This window comes from Oncorhynchus kisutch, linkage group LG3 (assembly GCF_002021735.2).
Source record: "Oncorhynchus kisutch isolate 150728-3 linkage group LG3, Okis_V2, whole genome shotgun sequence".
Classification (NCBI taxonomy): Eukaryota; Metazoa; Chordata; class Actinopteri; order Salmoniformes; family Salmonidae; genus Oncorhynchus; species Oncorhynchus kisutch.
In genome coordinates this window covers 63243662-63260093 of record NC_034176.2, presented here as the reverse complement: position 1 = coordinate 63260093, position 16432 = coordinate 63243662, and the positions used below count along the sequence as shown (strand labels likewise).

Sequence of the window (16432 nt, the reverse complement as noted above, 5' to 3'; positions counted from 1 at the left end):
AGTCCATATGTTAATATATGTATTATTTATCATCAGGCTTTCTAGTTGCACAGAAGAAAACACAAAAAACTGTCTGCAAGATTCACATATTTAAGAATGGCTTATTTTAAACTTCAATGTATCCTTGCATGTTTTAGTGGAAGCTGTAGAATTGGTGACAGCATTACATATTGGTTAGACCAAGTGAGCCCACAGTCTTCCTGGTTATCAAGGGTGATATTCTAAACTGATGTCCCAACTGAAACTGCGCCTATAAGACGATTGTATTTGTTTTCAGTTCCAAGAAAGAAGTACACCACATTCACAGTTCGAGAACATTAAAACATATTTTATAAGTGGGAGAATACAACAGTATATCCAGCAATAATACTTAATGTGGTACTTTAAAATGACTCCGTTTTTTAAATATCTTCCACGGAAGATTTAATAGAATGCATCGCAAATGTCAGGTCACCAGACAATTTGGCATCATCGTCAACTTGAACATGCAGGGAGTAGTCCAACGGAAGACACACATTGAATACACAATACATAAAATACATCATTATAGATACTGTAACCATGAAGTACACATGCAGTACTGCTTTGAAATAATGCAGATCTAATAATTATTAAGGCATGTATTGATGACGTCCGGTCTTCTTGCATGACTTGGCATACATATCTTCTGCATCTGGGCCTTGATTTGCTGCATCTGCGTATGAAAAGTCCCCAACATATTATATCTGGTCCGACAAAATACTTCATCACATTAGATGACAGCTGTGTGTTCATTCTTATATCAGAAATGTTTCAGTTTTCATTCAAGATGAGGTGGGACAATGACATTAAGACAATGATTAAGTAGGTTAATCACAGAAGCAACGCTGAATTGGAGAGTGTACACCACATTATACACCGCAGCTCTGAGGGGAAGTTCTCAAGTCTGTATTCTCTGCACAGAGGATATATACACAGATCATGATATAAACCATTCTTATCTTGGTTTGCTTTCTGTGAAGAAAATGTGACTGAATGCATCTGTAGTTTCATATGCAAACTACTACTAACCATCAGAAATTACACCATTGACATAGAAAGTGAGACAAGATATTTTCCATGGTCAGATAGATACCGTGAAACAAAACCTGACTCGTTCTGCCTGACGTATGGAAATCCCAAAAATACACCTAACGTACTATTATTACTATTTCAAAATATTGAACTCACCTTGAACACGCACCATAACGTGTTTAATTTTCCGTGTTTCAACCTGAAATATAAAATTACAACAGGCGTGGAAAAGTAAAAGAGGAAGAAATTGAGTGTAGCCCTGTAAGCCTCTATAACTAAGAGTCATTATAATCATTAGTTATCGTTAGTCAAAGCTCATTTGGAACTCACAGCTCACCAGAATTTCTTGGTAGGTGGTATCCTCTGTTTTGGAGATATGAAGATGGAAGTTAAATATATATCATTAAAACAAGTTATTTAGCAAAAACAATCACCCAAGGCCCTGAAATCTGTTAGATCACCATTCACCCAGTACTGTAAATGTCACAATATAATCATTGAATTTCTATGAAGCTTCATAATATCTAAGCATTTCTCACCCAGCTCATGGTATGTCTCAATCTCAACACCTGATTAGAAGATGTTAAAACCGTTAAAACAATTAATTATTTTCACTCAGGGCGTGGTATAATATTTCAGTCATGACCATTATCTAAGCATTTCTCACCCACATGTTGGTACATTAAATCATTTGTTTGGGAGATTAGAAGATTAAATATCTTATTTTCTTATTTAAATATCCTTTTTTTTTACCCAGTATTGCAAATGTAAGAATGAAAAAACATACCCGTTTTTAATTTACATCATAAGCAGTACATGTTTGTGCAGCATCATATTACCTAAACATTTCTCACCCAGATTCTGGTACTCCTCCCCACCTGTTTGGGGGATAAGATTCAAATTATATTTTAAAATAAGAAATGTTTTAAAGCAAGGCACTGAAACTAAATTCATGACGATTTACTTAGTATCAGCATCAGTATTTTAAAACACACATTTAATTTAAAGCATAGTTAATGCAGCTAACCATTATCCAAACAAACAAAAAAAGATTATCTTACTGGCCTCGCTGTCACAGGCAAATTCATCACTGAGAAATAAACAAGATACAGATTATTATACATTGGTTGTTGTTGTTAGATTGTCATATTACATGAAATATTAATCTAATTCATATACACCATTATATAGAAGCAGCACACTTTACATGATTGTTTTTGTATTTAAGTAATCTAACACATTTGTGTTTCTCCATTGCTTCATTGCAGTAGAAATACAGAATGTAGTCTGTGACATTTATATTCAAAGAAACTAATACAAATAGATACAAATACATCATTTTGATATAATTAAGTAAAATGTCAAATATACATGATTTTCCTACCTGGATTCTTCCTCCATGTTTGAAGTTCCGTCTAAGACAAAGAAATATCCCAGAACGTGAAATAAATGTTAATTAATAGAACAATAGTTTTATCGGAAAGCTTAAAAAACATACCGTCACCCTCCCCTGTCATTGGCGCATCGTTCTCCTCCTGTTGTGGTGTTCTGGAGGAAATATACATATGAACCGTTCAGTCATTATACATTATCATGCTAAACAAACTAGCTATGAAAATGTAATGAAAACTATACCCTTACCTTCCACAATAACATTGTAAAGCTCCTGTCAAAAAAGAAATGTAAGATTATTGGTTAAATTCTATCATAACAATGATATTAGAATGCCTCCGGGTAGTGCATTCAATCCAGATACGGAATGTATTAGTTTGATAAACGTTATTCTAAATGAATTAGACCTGTATATCCAGAGTAATGTCCATGTTAAATGGCCTGACCTTGTTTAATGAACAGCCACCATATGCCCACTATCAGTGATAAGACCAGAAGAAAACAGACGCAGGACACGAGTGGGATTAAGTGACTCCAGGACACTGGAAAGCAAAACAGGTATGCTGTTAAACATCTCACTTCTATAGTAACAACGTACTGCAACCATGAACCATCAACAATGATTGTTTAATAACAAAATTAGTTACGTATGAAGTGACGATATTATTTAAATATAGAAGTATTTAGAGAAACGCCATACATTCTTACCATTAACCTGTAGAAATACTGCATTATTTCCATATAATGTTCTGTCTTTATCTTTGAGGGTTTTTGATTGCAGATCAATCACACAACTGTAGTTACCTGCGTCATTCTTATTAAAACTTTTAATCGTAAAAGTTACCTCCGTGCTCTTTACGTCAAACACCTGGATCTGAACAACAGAGCCATGCTTGCAGAGGTAAGCGTGAACTAAGTCACTGGTATTTTTTGTTTGAAAACTTGGGTCTGAGATTGTACACTTAAACTCCACACCATCTCCCTTTCTCACAGTTCTTGAGCCTGCAAGTGATATGTCTGCAGGGAGTATACGGTCTGTATCAGCAGGAAGAGACAGGAATCATGTAAGGTATAAAATATTGCAGTCACATTGAAATATACATGTATCAAAAACATTGAAAAGGATAGTATATCCATATACACTGAGTGTACAAAACATTAAGGACACCTGCTCTTTCCATGACATAGACTGACCAGGTGAATCCAGGTGAAAGCTAAGATCCCTTATTGATGTCACTTGTTAAATCCACTTCAATCAGTGTAGATGAAGGGGAGAAGACCAGTTAAATAAGGATTTTTAAGCCTTGAGACAATTCAGACATGGATTGTGTATGTGTGCCATTCAGAGGGTGAATAGGCAAGACAAAATATGTAAGTGCCTTTGAAAGGGGTATGGTTGTAAGTGCCAGGCACACCGGTCTGAGTGTGCCAAGAACTGCAACACTGCTGGGGTTTTTCACACTCAACAGTTTGTGTATCAAGAATGGTCCACCATCCAAAGAACATCCAGCCAACTTGACACAACTGTGGGAAGCATTGGAGTCAACATGGACCAGCATCCCTGTGGAACGCTTTCGAAACCTTGTAGAGTCCATGCCCCGAAGAATTTAGGATGTTCTGAGGGCAAAAGGTTGTGCAACTCCTAATGTTCTGTCCACTCAATGTGTGTCAAATAATGTCTAAGAGCAATAACATATCCAGACAGTAAAAAGATCCTTACCCATCACCCGGATGGAAAGGGAATTATCTCCTTTTCCCTGCACTTCAGAGAGTGGATATTGGGTTTTAGAGAACACACAGCTGTAATTGCCACTCTGTTGGCCAGTAACACTTTTCATGGTGAAAGATGTGTCTTCTTGTATAGTTTTCTTCTGTTCCACTGCAACACCGTTAATGCACAAGTAAACATATGCCACTTTGTCTTCCTTGCGCCCATGTGTACTACATTTTACCACAAGGTCACTTCCCTCCACTATCGTTCCTGTAGAAGTCCAATAGATCTTTGCTGGAAAAATCTTCTTGGCTAATATTTCAGAAAATAAAAAGTATTTGGCTCATAAAATATCTGCAACATGTAAACCGTTTATGTGTGGAGTATCATATTGTAATTATCTAAAAGAGAATTCAATCATCTTCAATAAGTAATGGACTTTGACCTGCCTGTGGTTTGGACCATGACCTCTCTTGACAAGGCACCTTCAAAGAGGAGAAAACACATTCAAAAGATACAACATAGACCAATTTAAATAGCAAAATGTGAAATACATTTGAATTCAATTCAAACTAAATCAATATCAGGTTCATTTTCATAAATATACTCACACAGGATGAGGATGAACATGATCATTGTGTTCAAGCCTTGTTGAAACACTTCTTTCTACCTTGTGTCTTTGTGGACCTGAAACTAGACAGGGATTCTTTTAGTTGAGACATGTTAACTAAGAACAGTGAATACGAATGACGTAATTTCCTGTATTTGTAGGACTGTCGCAGCTACAGGATATGTTGGCACCACAGACCTGGAGGATGATATGTATTATTTAACATTGACTGTGTGTAACTCAAAAGAACAACAGGTGCACGGAATCAATGATCTCAACTTGCTTTCCTCTCAAATGAAAATATGCTAAATGATATCATACTGACAAAAAAAAAACACTGGGACAATTCTTAAGTGTGACCGACAGGGACAGAACGCATGCATGTATACCTGCATGCAATGCAACTCTTCAGGTCTCAGACAAGGATGCTCATCACACAAGTGTGGTCATGGAACCATCGCTGTTCTATAAATGCACTCATCCCCTCAGCCCCACACACAACCTTTAGTCATTAGTACTGTGTCTGTTACAGATCTCCCCCTCAGATAACTAGTTCACTGAAATGAGCCCTGAGTGAGCTTTAATTCAATCAATCAGATGGGGAGATGTTATCAGAAGGGGTACTACAGTATGTGACTGTGCTTCCTGGCTAACATCCAGTTATGATTCAGTGACAACCTGATTACAGTTTACTGACTACAACATACAGCCACAGAAACAACATCCAGAGATTCCTCGTCTGCCCAAATGTGGGATTGAAATGCTCCCCAAAAATCCTCTTTAAAATGTATCGCTCTGTATCATAGATACCACAGGCCATAGATATCTATAACTCATAATTGTGCATTTCCTCCTCTTGTACACCCAACTGTTTTTTGAATGATGGTACAACATAATGAGATCTCAACCACATCCTCCTTATTAACAGAGAGTATAAGTAGTGTTAAGTTAAAGCAGGAGAAGTGCTCTTTGGCATAGCGGTAGGATGGTGAGATGAAGACCGTAGCCCAGGCCCCAGACTAATGATGTACTTCATCACCAGGTCTCCATATTGATTGTGGTCCAATAAAGCAGAAGGGGGCCCAGGGCAGAGAGGGGAGGCAGGCAGGGAGCTAGAGAGGCAGGGATGGGAGGCCAGGCTAGGAGGCAGAGAGGTAGGGAGGATGTAACAGGGTTATACCCAACCTCTACATGGCCTTGTTGCTACTGATAATCACATCTACATCCTGCCTGCCAGCTGGACCTCCAAACTCAATTTTCATAAGGGAGAGAAATATCGATTTGGGAATGCAATGAGTTTACAGGTAGGTTAGCATGTGTTCAGCCCACTGCAGAAGTCACTTCATCCTATGACCATGGATCATGGCAGACAGATGTTTCTGTTGAAAGAGCCTTTGGAGAGCTGTTTTCAAAGTTGTGTGTGCTTCTCCAGACCAAATAAAAAAACTGAAAATGAAGATACAAAATCTTGTGTCTTTGATTGCAAACATATGGTAAGTGACCACTGGACCACTTGTAGTAGCAGATAATAACCACATGGTGTCACCCCTCACAGCACAATGAAAATAATTTCAGGTTGCTTTCATAGTTTTTCCACATTCACCCATATGGTGTAATAACGTTACCCATTCTGCATCATAGCCTTTTAATGTTCAACAGTTTGTGATTTCTATGAATAGCTTATCTGTATATTATATGACACTGTGGTTCATTGAAACCTTAATGAGCATTAGAATCAGATTGAAATGGTGCTGTATAGTTGTAGTAAATAAGAACATACAGCATGTGTTTTTAGAAATACATTCATATTTCACAAATAAATAATATCAAAATGACTCGGTGATATTCAACATTTGAAAACATGATATGACTTCAATAAGCTGTGAAATTGACTTGAGATACTTGTTATGTACTTTTGGAAAGCCCCCTTTAAGCAGTCATTGTTTGGGATCCTTTGGTCCAATAGATGTTCCTTTAGCCACGGTCTTTTTGTTGATGATAGTGTGGTTCTTTGTGCCAGTCATAATCAAGTGACACTATGATGAAGTCATTTACACAAAGCAAACAAAAAGGGAATGGGTAGGCAGCAGTACGGGAGTTATACGTTGCCATGGTTTCAGAGTCTGGTCCTCAGGAGCTAAGTGATCACTACTACACCACACTTTAGCAATAAGAAACGTATCTACATACTGAGAAGTGACATGGAACAGCTGGCAGCAGCTTGCCTTCCTCCATAATCTGGTTCCCTTCCGTCCACAGTATTGGTTCGTCTCAGCTTCTTTGGTCCGCATCACTGGGTGATACACAAAATGACTGTGCATGTATGATATAAAACACTCAGTCACTGTGTAATTGCTGTGTGTATGAGTGGGTCACATATTGAACAATAGGAGGGGCTGGATAAAGAGCCCAGCGGTCCCCAGGATACACACCAAGATGAACACCCACAGGAATATCCTGTCGATCACCATGGCAACGTACTTCCAGTCATCCTGGACCTGAAAGACAGTTGTCAGAGACACTAAATGGTAGATATAGACCTTGAATATTTTCTTAGCTATTGCGAATGATACACATGTGATACGTCTCGACTTACCTCCTTGGCTTCGTTCTGTAGTCTCATGTTTTCGGCGATATACTTGACACTTTCCATGGCCTCCCTGACCTCCGGTGAGAAGTGAGGGGACAGAGTCCTCAGCCTGCCATCCAGAGACTCTGAGCTGGAGCAGGAGCTTCCACCGCCTCCACAAACCCCCCCAATCCCAGCAGACCCTCCTCCACTGTGGGTCCCGATGCTACCCACCCCTCCACCCCCTCCTCCCGTCTCAGTGGGCAGCTTGGTGGACCTCTGGCGCCAGCAGCAGTTGCAGCGGCCCTCACGACACAGGAAGCTGGAGCCTGCATTAACCGAGTCACCACCACCACCCCCACCAAGGCTAAGGTTATTGAGGTTGGTGAGCTCCGTGCTGATGAAGAGGCGCTGTCGCTGGGCCAGGCTTGGGAGCACACTGGCAGCCACGGTGGAGACCAGGGCCTGGGGCTTCTGCTGCCCCTGCTTGGTTCCTGTGGTGTAGACCACACAGGGCCGCGAGGCTGGGGGTATCAGCTGCTGAACCACCCCCCCAGGCAGCCTCTCAGGGTCCCTCTCCGGCCGGGTCATGAACATGACCCTGGGTAGAAGCCCCAGGAAGACACTGCGCACCCAGCACGGCATGGTGTGGGTCTTGGGCGTGCGGTAGTGCACGTTCAGCACGAACACGGTGATGACAATGGAGAGGGTGACGAATATCATGGTGAAGAGGAGATACTCCCCGATGAGGGGGATGACCAGAGACGTAGACGGTATGGTTTCGGTGATGACCAGGAGGAACACAGTGAGGGAGAGGAGGACGGAGATACAGAGGGTGATCTTCTCCCCACAGTCAGAAGGCAGGTAGAAGACCAGCACAGTGAGAAAGGAGATGAGCAGACAGGGGATGATCATGTTGATGGTGTAGAAGAGAGGCAGCCGTCTGATGTACAGGGAGTAGGTGATGTCTGTGTAGATCTCCTCACAGCAGTTGTACTTGATGTCGTGTTTGTAACCCGGGGCGTTGATAATCGTCCACTCGCCACTCTCCCAGAAGTCATGGAGGTTGATGGTGGAGCCAATCAGAACCAGGTCTATCTTGGCCTTGTCATATGTCCAAGAGCCAAACTTCATGGTGCAGTTCTGGTAGTCGAAGGGGAAGTAGGTAACGTCAATCTTGCAGGAGCTCTTGAAGATGGCCGGAGGGATCCAGGTCACATCCCCATTGTAGCGAAGCAGGGCCTTGGTCTTATCGTCCACCTGGAAATCTCCCACTGCACTGTGGCACAGAGAGAGAGGGGATGGGGGAGGAGACAGCGAAAGAGAGAGAAAGAAACAGTGGGGGGGAGAGAGAGAGAGAGAGAGAGAGAGAGAGAGAGAGAGAGAGAGAGAGAGAGAGAGAGAGACAACAGGGATGGAGGAGGGTGGATGAATCATTGAAGATTACACTGGAAGGATGTAATATAAACAACAGACTTGTCCCTCAGCTAAATGAATCAGAAAGAAGCCCTGAGGCTCCATCATTTGATAACACTGTCTAATAGACTTTACATGCACGCCATTAAGAATATTTAGTAACTCCATAAATGATCTACAGTATATGATGGTGTAATATAAGAAATGAGTGTCATGTCCTGGTTTTGGATCATCTACTCTGTCATTTCAACGTCATCGAAGAAATCCTTGGAACTCAGTTATGCACGGTACATATTATTATTGCAATTGCATGGATCAATATTGTTGTGTAGACGTAACTCTTGTTTAACTCACTTATTGTACAGCACGATATCTGGCTTCCATATCCTGCTAGAAGGCACTCGAATGAACTCCACTCCTCCAAAGTTTTTGGGATCCCACCTCAGTTTGTAGTCATTCCAGATCTGAAGAGGTAATAGGTTGTCTCATATCATTAGATAATAGTATTTTATAAAAGCCACACACATTTCAAATTCTACATTCTATATGTTTGATCCATTGACAATTAACGGATGGTCACCTTTTTTGAACCACATATCCACATCTGTGTTTAACCCTCATTCATCTTATACATGACCATCTGTTTGTCAACATACCTAGTATAAGGGACCGTGTGTATATGGTAACAACTCAGTCACAGTCAATACAGCCGAGCTAGTCACAAGAGGGTTGTGAAGAACCACTTAATCGAAAAATGTGGCCATCCGTTAATTGAATGGTTAATTAGACGAAACAGTTATGGCTTTCCTTTGACCTAAGAGGGAGAATATATAAGTGACACAGTCCTACAGCAGAGAGGTTGTGTCTCCCCTGAGACCTGATCCATGACCTCCAGGTCCACAGCTACTATTTTATCTAATTAACCATTCAATTAACGGATGGCCACGTTTTTCGATGAAGTGGTTCTTCACAACCCTCTTGTGACTGGCTCGGCTGTATTGACTGTGACTGAGTTGTTTCCATATACACACGGTCCCTTGGTTGTGATACTAGGTATGTTGACAAACAGATGGTCATGTATAAGATGAATGTTAAACACAGATGTGGATATGTGGTTCAGATTAATATGGATCTGGAAACTAGCTCCGGTTCATTTCCCTCAGAATGAGCTCATCCCAGTGTGTATCACGACAATATCAGCAGCACCAACCATGTGACAAAACCAGAAAACCATGCAACAGTACAGTCCCTTGTATTCTCTGTAGCACCACACCATGTGATCATATACTGTGCCTTATCTCTGGGTAGAAATGTAACCCAGTCATGGTACATCATCTATGGGTAGAAATGTAACCCAGTCGTGGCACATCATCTCTGAGTAGAAATGTAACCCAGTCATGGTACATCATTTCTGGGTATAAATGTAACCCAGTCATGGTACATCATCTCTGAGTAGAAATGTAACCCAGTCATGGCACACCATCTCTGAGTAGAAATGTAACCCAGTCATGGAACATCATCTCTGGGTAGAAATGTAACCCAGTCATGTCACATCATCTCTGGATAGAAATGTAATCCAGTCATGTCACATCATCTCTGAGTAGAAATGTAACCCAGTCATGGTACATCATCTCTGAGTAGAAATGTAACCCGGTCATGGTACATCATCTCTGGATAGAAATGTAACCCAGTCATGGTACATCATCTCTGGATAGAAATGTAACCCAGTCATGTCACATCATCTCTGGATAGAAATGTAACCCAGTCATGGTACATCATCTCTGGGTAGAAATGTAACCCAGTCATGGTACATCATCTCTGAGTAGAAATGTAACCCAGTCATGGTACATAATCTCTGGGTAGAAATGTAACCCAGTCATGTCACATCATCTCTGAGTAGAAATGTAACCCAGTCATGTCACATCATCTCTGGATATTATCTCTGGATTTATTCTCCAGATATCATCTTTGGATATCATCTCTGGATAGAAATGTAACCCAGTCATGGCAGGGTAAATCTATGGCTCATAAACCTTTGTCATTTCCTGATGAATAATGTAAGAAATCATTATGGCCTCCAGGAATCACGTATGATAGTTTATTTAATAATTATTATTCATTTATTTTTTGAAACCTTTATTTAACTGGGCAAGTCAGTTAAACCCTAACCCGGACGACACTGGGCCAATTGTGCACCGCCCTATGGGACTCCCAATCACAGCCGGTTGTGATACAGCCTTGATTCAGACCATGGTCTGTAGTGATGCCTCTAGCATTGAGATGCAGTGTCTTAGACCGCTGAGCCACTCGAGAGCCCAGTAGGTCAGGTAGATGGAGTGGAGTGATTTGTTTAAACAGTAATTCATATACACCTACCGTAGGAGATGGATGGAGATTGTACTTACATGTCTCAGCCACAGGTTTGTCTCCATAATCTGGTTAACTTCATCCTGAGAAACAGAAAAGAAGAATTTACTCTCAGAAGGACAAGTTGACCAGAGGCAAAATGCGGGGGTTCATGAACTGTAGAAATATTTCAGAGTTAGAAAGGGGGCACACTGTCAGGAGCAATCATCATCCATACAGGATGGCAGGGTGAACAGAGCGTTCTGTCCTGGGTCTAACTCTGGCTGGAGTTACACAGGGAGGAGGACACTACACTGAGAGGAGAGGAACACCTGAGTCCTCCAGCCCAGAGGCATGCCATACACTATATGATGGCTTCAACCTCTAGGCCCTCAGGCTCCAGGCTGTCTCTCAGGATGTGCTAGTTAGGGCCTGACACTGTCTCAGCTCAGGTGGAAGGGAAGAGGGGAGTATGGAAAAAGAAAAAAATAGAGAAAGAAGGAGAGGGAGATTCTCAATTGGGCAAAAGTCTGTCCTTTCCTCGACTCCTCTATCCTCCTCTCCTCCATGACCCAGAAACCGATAAATGGATGAGTGGTCGAGGGGTGTCAATAGGTTAGTAGGCGAACTCAGAAGTGTCCTCCACTCCTCTATATCCTCCTCTCACAGAGGATACCTTTCGGTGGCTAGTGTGGAAGTGTTTTAGAATCTGTGACACACCCTTTGAATCATCTGCTGTTTTTTTACAAGGAGGAAAGTATCTTCTTATCTATAAAATGTTTTCTACAACCATCTTAATCAGTTTTGACCACTTTACACATGTATTTAGAGATTCCACCCCTATAAACGTTATTTGCCTGAGTGGAGAAGGAGAGTCTCATTTCATACAAGCGCATTTGTTTCCACGTTTCCTCTCCTCACCTTCGCTCCTCAATTACCTTTGAGGACGGAGGAGAGGAGGCGAACAAAAACAATTTAGATTTTCCCAGACAGACAGCGACAGACAGACAGACCGACGGACAAACAGACAGACAGAACCCAACTCATAACATTAACCATTCATGTGTCCTGATGAGCTCCCAGGAGACACTCCAGGTGTTGGCTCTAAGATGAGGAAGACTGCTGCAGGTCGATACAGTACAGGTGGTTCTGGGGTTGCAGAACTAGGCCAGCCCTGTATGTCCCTCCAGGCAGACTGTGGAACCAGTGACTGTATATTATTTAAATGAGAGATTATGTCTCCTGGAAGAATGGGCGTTTTAAATAAGCTAATAGTCCAGCTGTAAGTAGACTGAAGTATCCCAGTTGTAGAGGGGTGTGAGGCATGGGGAGGAAATAATGGTAATCCATCAAAACAGGAAGTTCTTCTGTGCTGTTAAATGGGCTGAGGTCATGGAAATATGAGAAATACTCTTATCTCTGTGTTATGTTCAGTAAAGAGAGGTTCTGGCTTGGAGCCCAGTTCCTCCAAAGGAAAGCTCTACAGAGGATCTTTACTGAAATGAAATCGACTCGTTATGGTCCTGTTTTATTCCATATTTAACATGAACTTGCTCACAATGTGGAACCATAATAAACACAGATCTTGACAAGACATGGATAAGTGGTCCTTGACTGAATGTACCTAGCTTCTATCTGTTACACTAATCACACAGGTTATTCCACTGCTAGTTGTATAAGGCCTGATGTAGCACAAAGTGGCCCAAATGTGTTGTTCTTCTATGTTATAAAGTATACACAGGGAGTAAGTTCCTGAGTAATTTTATGTGACAATACCCAGCACATCAAGATCCCTGTTACATAAGGGTCCAGACAGTATTGTGCTAGAATAATACATCTGTTTATTTGTGAATGACGCCCTTCCTCACTCCCCTTTTTTGTGTAATTAAAGTAATCCACTCTGGGGCAGTTTGAGGCTGGCGAAACAGCTGCCGTTCTCCTCGTCCAATCTCCTCACAGTGCGCCCGGCCAAAACCAGGCATTAAAACCAGGGGCACTCATTCGAAGTGGCAGTGATTGAGTGAAAGGGGCTGCCTACTCAGAGATGGGAGGAGTGAGGGAAGAGCTGAAATTTCCCATCTTCTCTTGGCCAACCACACACCCACGCAGCCGTTCGCTGTGACAGGCTCCGTTGGGTCCAGGCTCAGGCTGATATCACCCTCTGGCCCCAGAGAGTCTCATTTACAGCAGGACACATCTCAGGTGTCCTGGATAGCACCCGAACCATGAACAACTCTTCACATTGGTCCCTCATATGAGACCATTCACATACAGTTGAGTTTGACCCCTGCATCCTCCCATACAGCTGCTCTCAACATGGGCTTTCATCACCCTGAATCAATGCATATTAATTTAAGAGAATGCACAGAGGCTCTGTGCTCAATACGTTATTTATGGAATGAATTGTTTCTCCCTGTCAGAGCCTGGCCTCTCACATACTGTACTGTGTGATATATACGCTCCACTGTCCGAGAGTGGAACTCTCAAACCCCAGGGAGACATACAGCACAGCAGAGGCACTGAGGACGCAGTCAATATCTCTCTCTCTCTCTCACCCACACACACACGCACGCACGCACGCACGCACGCACGCACGCACGCACGCACGCACGCACGCACGCACACACACACACACACACACACACACACACACACACACACACACACACACACACACACACACACACACACACACACACACACACACACACACATACATACATACACAAACACTCTCTCTCTCTCACTCTCTCTCACACACACATACACGCTCACACACACACTCACCACTTTGACCAGCTGGGACATGGACACCTCAAACTGCACGATAACTGGTTCAGACACATTCTCCACTGGGCGGATGTACTGATTGTAGCTGGAGAATATCACTGAGAACAACCTGTGTTCTGCCTCAGAGCAGGAGCCTCCTGAATAAGAGAGGTGGGGGTGGAGGGTTAGACATAGACAGCATCAGTAACACTTAAAGCACCTGTTGTAGCCTATTATTTTTGTAGAGTAGACTGATCCTGAGTGACTAATTATTTTGGCCTTATTTGGTGTTCTCCTTAGCCAATGACAATCCCTCAATTGTCCCTATTTTCTAACTATATACTATATTTTCGTCCCTGAGTTAATTCAACAGGTTGGTTAGTTTATTCTTTTTCAGTTAGACAGTTTTTTCCCAGCATAGATTGCCAAGCAGGGAGAGTGGCATTATATTCTTTGAAGGTCAGATTTCATACAGTAGCCTAATGCAAACGACTCAGACAGTAGGTTACCTTGGAATCAAAGATATCACACATCTGAACACCATACTTAACAGTGACCGTAGATTTACATCAAATGTCAGCAACATGCTTTGCTTTTCAATAAAACAAATAAATGTACAACCATTTATCAATGGTTTATATATAATGAATGACACGTACCGTTTAAAATAAAATAGGTGCGACAAATATGGGAATGGTTTCTAACGTTGACGTCTTTGCTGAAAGTATTAGGATATAGCCCATAACGAACAAAACGTCAGTTCTCCTGATTTTGAGGTTCACTAAAAACATCAGGAAACCACACAAATCAGATATTTAAAATGTCTACTTCTTAATCAATGACATCCACGCCAACAAATGTAAAAAACAATAGGCCAATAACTAAAATATAATATTTAATTTATATTAATTGTGCCCTTTATAGGCGTTCCAAGTATGGGCTATCCATGCAACAAATACTCCGTTTTATCATTGTCATTATTGGCCATCATTATGTTCGGTATCTGATATTACTTGAATTGAATACAGTATGATTGCACATAAAGCAACAAGTAGAGGGCTCATATCAAGGTAAACTATACACTACTCACCCGACAAAAGGGGAAAAAAGAACGAACAGGAGGAAAAGATGAAGAAAAATGGGGCGTTCATGGTTAAGGATTGCAGAAAATGAATCCTCAATCTATCAGGACACGGACGACAGAAGGAGGCAGAAGAAGAGAGAAAGTGGGAAGTGGAAGTAATAAAAGCGCGCGGTGCCGCCAAGCTGCTACAGATGCTGGGGAGCAACGAGTGAGGGAGGGATGCAGGAGAGGGAGGGTGCGAAACCAGGGTAGTCAATCATAACGTCGCCACTTTAACCCCCACGGCCGGGTAATTTCAGGAATTGGAGTCACCTCGCCATTAGACTGCTTTCATATTCGACGTTTGTATATACTGTATGTATCACTAATAACGAACGTCATGTATTTGATTTCTGGCGTAGGCCTGTAGAATGCAGTCTGTCAACTCAACAGAATCGATAACTGATCGTTCAATTATATTTGGGTGGGGCTAGGAGAATATTTGGATGGAGGTAAGAGGACGTTACTGGAGTTAAGTTTACAAATTCAAACGAAATTTCTTGTTGACAGTGAATCAATGATTCGTTCAGATGTATGAAAGCAGCTGAATATACCTGGCAGACTTGGTGTAGTCTGTTGTATAATGTAAAGTGGCACACCATGTGAGTGTTAGAACTGAGGGGAAAAGTACAGTATCTGGCGTTTCAAAGGCAAGACCACTTCAATTCACGCGAAGCAAGATTTCCTCACCATGGACAGAGGTATACTGTTGCACCATCAGTCATCGACGTCTTGTGCTGACTGTTAACCTTTTACGGGCATTATACAATCTACTAACAGCAGCGTTACGATAAAACACTTACAACGCACCAATGTGTTTTAAAGTGTGTGCAAGGTATTCAAGCAAAATTCCTGTAAAAATATGATGGGGGTAGTTCCAAGAGAGGTCATCGATTGAGTCTGAAAGACGCTCTCAACTGTACTCACACCAAAGCCCACACAAAGCCCAGGCCAGGCACCCCCACCCCAACCCCCTCTTGACAAGTAACCTTCACACACCTCATATCGGAGGCTAGACTTCCATTAACCTGCAACCCCATTTTAATGTATTACTTTGGATGCAGCTTCAATCGATCAATCCACCTTCATTAAGAGTAGGAATCCTGCCTATTGCCAAGGTTTCTCCTAAGGTATGTCAAAAATAACAATGGCCTGCTGCTGTAAACAATTCTGTGGGCTGTGTTAACATGTTACATCTGTGCTTATCGAGCTGATGAAGCAGATGTGTGCTGTTATGTTATCGTCATGCCAGTGTGGCTGTATAGATAAAGCATTATTTACAGTTATTTGAACACTATTATTGTAATTCCACCCCCAAAAATTCAGACAAAACAAACACCAGAAAGATTAACATCAGGACATAGGTATAATACTACAAACATTGGCAAGACAGACCAACAAAGATGATAAAGATCCCATTTAGTAAAAGAGGCTACTCTTTCG

At 41.8% G+C, this 16432-nt stretch overlaps 1 protein-coding gene across 2 annotated transcripts; it reads right to left on the bottom strand.

The window, feature by feature from the left end:
• Nucleotides 1-307: 307 nt before the first annotated feature.
• On the bottom strand, nucleotides 308-15165 carry LOC109887026 (neuronal acetylcholine receptor subunit alpha-3). Of its 2 annotated transcripts, XM_031810393.1 has the most exons (13): nucleotides 14957-15144; nucleotides 13885-14024; nucleotides 11157-11201; nucleotides 9106-9215; nucleotides 7363-8614; nucleotides 7199-7264; nucleotides 4768-7059; nucleotides 2695-4641; nucleotides 2438-2601; nucleotides 2115-2143; nucleotides 1391-1931; nucleotides 1210-1252; nucleotides 308-694 (listed from the first exon to the last, which is right to left on the bottom strand). In XM_031810393.1, exons 1-7 carry the CDS (start codon nucleotides 15015-15017, stop codon nucleotides 7057-7059), a joined length of 1677 nt encoding a protein of 558 aa, XP_031666253.1. In that variant the 5' UTR covers nucleotides 15018-15144; the 3' UTR covers nucleotides 308-694; nucleotides 1210-1252; nucleotides 1391-1931; nucleotides 2115-2143; nucleotides 2438-2601; nucleotides 2695-4641; nucleotides 4768-7056. The 2 variants fall into 2 exon arrangements, with proteins under 2 accessions (XP_031666253.1, XP_031666242.1); XM_031810382.1 differs by having other exon boundaries at nucleotides 4768-7264; nucleotides 14957-15165.
• Nucleotides 15166-16432: the final 1267 nt, after the last annotated feature.

Coding starts and splice junctions, on each gene's coding strand:
- LOC109887026 (XM_031810382.1), bottom strand. CDS start 15,017: ATGAACGCCCCATTTTTCTTCATCTTTTCCTCCTGTTCGTTCTTTTTT. Junction 14,025..14,956: donor CTTTTTTCCCCTTTTGTCGG/GTGAGTAGTGTA, acceptor TCTCTTATTCAG/GAGGCTCCTGCTCTGAGGCA. Junction 9,216..11,156: donor CAAACCTGTGGCTGAGACAT/GTAAGTACAATC, acceptor TTACCTCTTCAG/ATCTGGAATGACTACAAACT.